The 3,528-nt window shown below is 33.0% G+C and overlaps 1 protein-coding gene across 1 annotated transcript; it reads left to right on the plus strand.

The window, feature by feature from the left end:
- Positions 1–179: 179 nt before the first annotated feature.
- On the plus strand, positions 180–806 carry LOC124374958 (innexin shaking-B-like; the record flags this gene model as incomplete). Its single annotated transcript, XM_046833095.1, is given in 2 exon segments — positions 180–468; positions 551–806. Coding segments are annotated over 2 exon segments (515 nt in total), but the record flags the coding sequence as incomplete, so codon positions are not given.
- Positions 807–3,528: the final 2,722 nt, after the last annotated feature.

Below are 3,528 nucleotides of genomic sequence, written 5' to 3' on the forward strand. Positions count from 1 at the left end.
TTTTAATATTGTCATTATGTCTTACACCTTATTATTATACAATATTTCGTAAAAATACATGTTTAATTAATAGTCAGTTTTACCTCAATTATATTTCTATTTATATTAATCATTCTAGTATTAATTTCTCCCTCATCCGGATCTCCGTACGTATTTGTCACGTTCAAATTTGTTTGTAGGCCAAATGTTCCTAATGAACCGGTTCTTCGACGGCGCTTTCCTGACGTTCGGCATAGACGTGGTGACGTTCATGGAGAGTGACCAGGAGGAGCGGATCGACCCTATGATCTTCATTTTCCCGAGAATGACCAAGTGCACCTTCTACAAGTTCGGTGTCTCAGGCGAAGTGGAGCGCCATGACGCGGTGTGCATCCTTCCGCTCAACGTCGTCAACGAGAAGATCTACGTCTTCCTCTGGTTCTGGTTCCTCATCCTGGGGGTCTTGACCTCTGGTGTCATCGTTTACAGGTATCCTCGCTCGTGATCACACGGTTGCAATGTTCGTACATTTCGAGTGAATGTGATCTCTAGCGATATGTTGTGTTGGCAGGATAATAATCATCCTGAGTCCTCGCATGAGGGTGTATCTGCTGCGGCTGCGCTTCAGACTGATCAGGCGGGAAGCCATAGACGCCATAGTGCGCCGCTCCAAGATGGGCGACTGGTTTCTGTTCTACATGTTAGGCGAGAACATCGACGCCATCATCTTCCGTGACGTGATGCACGAATTAGCTGCCCGCCTGGGACACAGCAAGCCGGAACTGCAGGAGGCGTAACGTTTGGCCGCGCCTTCCATCACATCGGCCAGGTGAGTCAACCACAAGTATTCGATCCAGTCGTCTGTGTACATTTTTGTCGGTATAAACAAAGTACGATATTTCGGCACACGAAGGACGAAAAAGAGGAGGTATAGTACATTGCTTTGTGAATCAAAACGTATATTTTTATTCAGAAATAATCTCAATAAATAATTGTTTTGCTATATTAATTGTAATATACGGTTCATAATGATTTAACGTTATATTTATGCACTCGAAACCTACAACAATCGTACCCATTATTCATTTAACCACATTCAAATCGTGTCACAAGAGGTGAAGCCGGGTCTTCCACTAGCCTTTCACCTGTTGAGATAAAGAAACAGACATCATAATCTATCAACCTAAACACGGATTTACCAAGATTCCAGAGTTTTCCAAGTATTATTAGAAGTTTCAATTACTTAGTAGAAAATATAACCAAATATCTCTTAATATCTAAAGACAACTAACCAAATTATTTAATGAAAGAAATATAAAAGTTTGAAATATTTCGAGTGATATAGCCTACGAGAACATTGGAAAGTACATTCATTCAAATTTTACGTCCATCCTGCAATAATGGCTTCGCTAACGTTTAGCTCGACTCAAAACATGTAATTTTAATTACAGTCATGGTTCTTAAAAGGGTGAATATTTTATATATATATATATAATATATATATATATATATATATATATATATATATAATATATATATATATATATATATATATATTATATATATATATATATATAAGTAGATAGTAATATGGGGTTTCTAGACCACTTTCGGAGACAACCGAAAAGCAATGTAAAATCTTGTTCAATGTACCATAAAGGAAGCTGAGAACACAGCAAACCTCAATGAAAAATTAACCGAATCTACATCCGTTCGTCTCCAAAAGCAATCTAGAAACCCACATATTACTATCTACTCTAGTGAACCATAAACGAATCTGTAAACCACGAATGAAAAATAACCGAATCTATAGCTGTTTGCTTCTACTTTCTTAAGCTGTTTTAATGTAAAATCTCCTTAGAATCAATGTAAAATATATTGGAAATGTTGTCAAATCTGCTACGAATAAACGAAAAATCTTCGAAATCTTAATAAAATTTAATCAATTTAAAAGTTTTTTACTAAAAACATACTTTAATAAAAAAACTTTTCTACTAAATGGCAAACATGAACTCACCAAGCTCTCTAAAAATTTCTAGCGTTTAAACAGTGCAACAAAGATGAAATTCAAAGAATTACCAAAACATTTTATAGAACAGTTGATACCGTCTTCGATACTTTCCTTAAATGATACAGAATTCATTGAACTTGTAAATTCTTTTGCAGAAAGAACGTATGATGGAGGGATGTTTTTTCATCATAAAGCACGAAATGTATTGGATTGTTTATTTAACTTAATTTACGAAAGATATTAAAAAGAAATTAAAAAAGAAACAAACAGAGAGTTTTAATCGATATTTTATGGAATTTTTTTTAAATATTGTACGTTTTTCGAATATAATCAAGACTTACTTGTTGAATTCCTTAGGATTTTTTGTGAGAATCAAGATTTATCAACAAACTTCATTAAAGAGCACTATAAGATTTTTCTTATAAAATATCACTATATTTTTGCGTGAAACAAAAGGTATTACTATAGATAATATTCCATGTGATTCTGATGAAGAGAGACACCAACTACGGTTATCAAAAGAGTACTATTAAATGGGGAATAGAAGATAATAATAATCTTCTATTCTACAAAATTGATAGTAACACAGTCTTTATCTTTAATAGTCTTCTTTCCAGTAACAACCAAGTGTAATTTATCATGTTTATTCAATTCTTTAATCTTTTTTTCATCCAAAACAGTCAAAAGTCTTTTCGGTAAGTGTACTTTATAATCTTCCAACTCGGCAATTATTGTAAACCCGAATTTATCTTTTATTTTCTCCAAATTCATGATTTTATACTTCTTTTTTTTCTTCTAATTCATTCAACTTCTTATATTCTTTAAACTTGAATTCACCAACCTCGTTCAACTCTTTCAAGAACTCCATTTAGATAGAAAAGAATTATGGTTGCCTGTAAAGTCGGTTTTACGGGCGAAGATTTTACGTGACAACGTCTTTTTCTCAGTAGAATATTTATTGATATGAATATTATTAAATTGCACAATAGGAACAAGGAATTGAATGAAAATAAGAATTGCACAAATTTTAACTATAGAAATATATTTTGTTTACTAAAACATTGTACATAATTTGAAATTAATTAAAATTTTTTATTGTAAATGGTAAAGTTGAATAAAACATTTACTAAAATTGGAATTTGAAATTCTTGCTAAACACAGTTAAATTCTAACTCCGCGCGTGGTGATTGGTCGGTTTAGTTCGTTTGTTTGGTCGCACTGTTATGACAGGTTAGAGGTTATAATTTGTTATTTTAAATGTTTGACTAGCAATACGCGCTGTTTCTTCTCAATCGACTGAATTACGATTGATTGCAGAGTGATTTAAACTAATAATAAACTCAGTTTCTCAACTTTTGTGTCAATCTAACAATTAATCAATCAATCATAGTTTACGATAATGAAATATCAGTGTACAATTATTTACCTTTATTGTTGTAGTTGTTGTAAATGACGAATCTAAGCACTCCACATTTTCACGAATAAACATAGTTATCTGCTTTATCCCGTGCGGCGGACCCAAGTTATCTGCTTTATCC

This window comes from Homalodisca vitripennis, unplaced genomic scaffold (genome assembly GCF_021130785.1).
Source record: "Homalodisca vitripennis isolate AUS2020 unplaced genomic scaffold, UT_GWSS_2.1 ScUCBcl_11715;HRSCAF=21087, whole genome shotgun sequence".
Taxonomy (NCBI): domain Eukaryota; kingdom Metazoa; phylum Arthropoda; class Insecta; order Hemiptera; family Cicadellidae; genus Homalodisca; species Homalodisca vitripennis.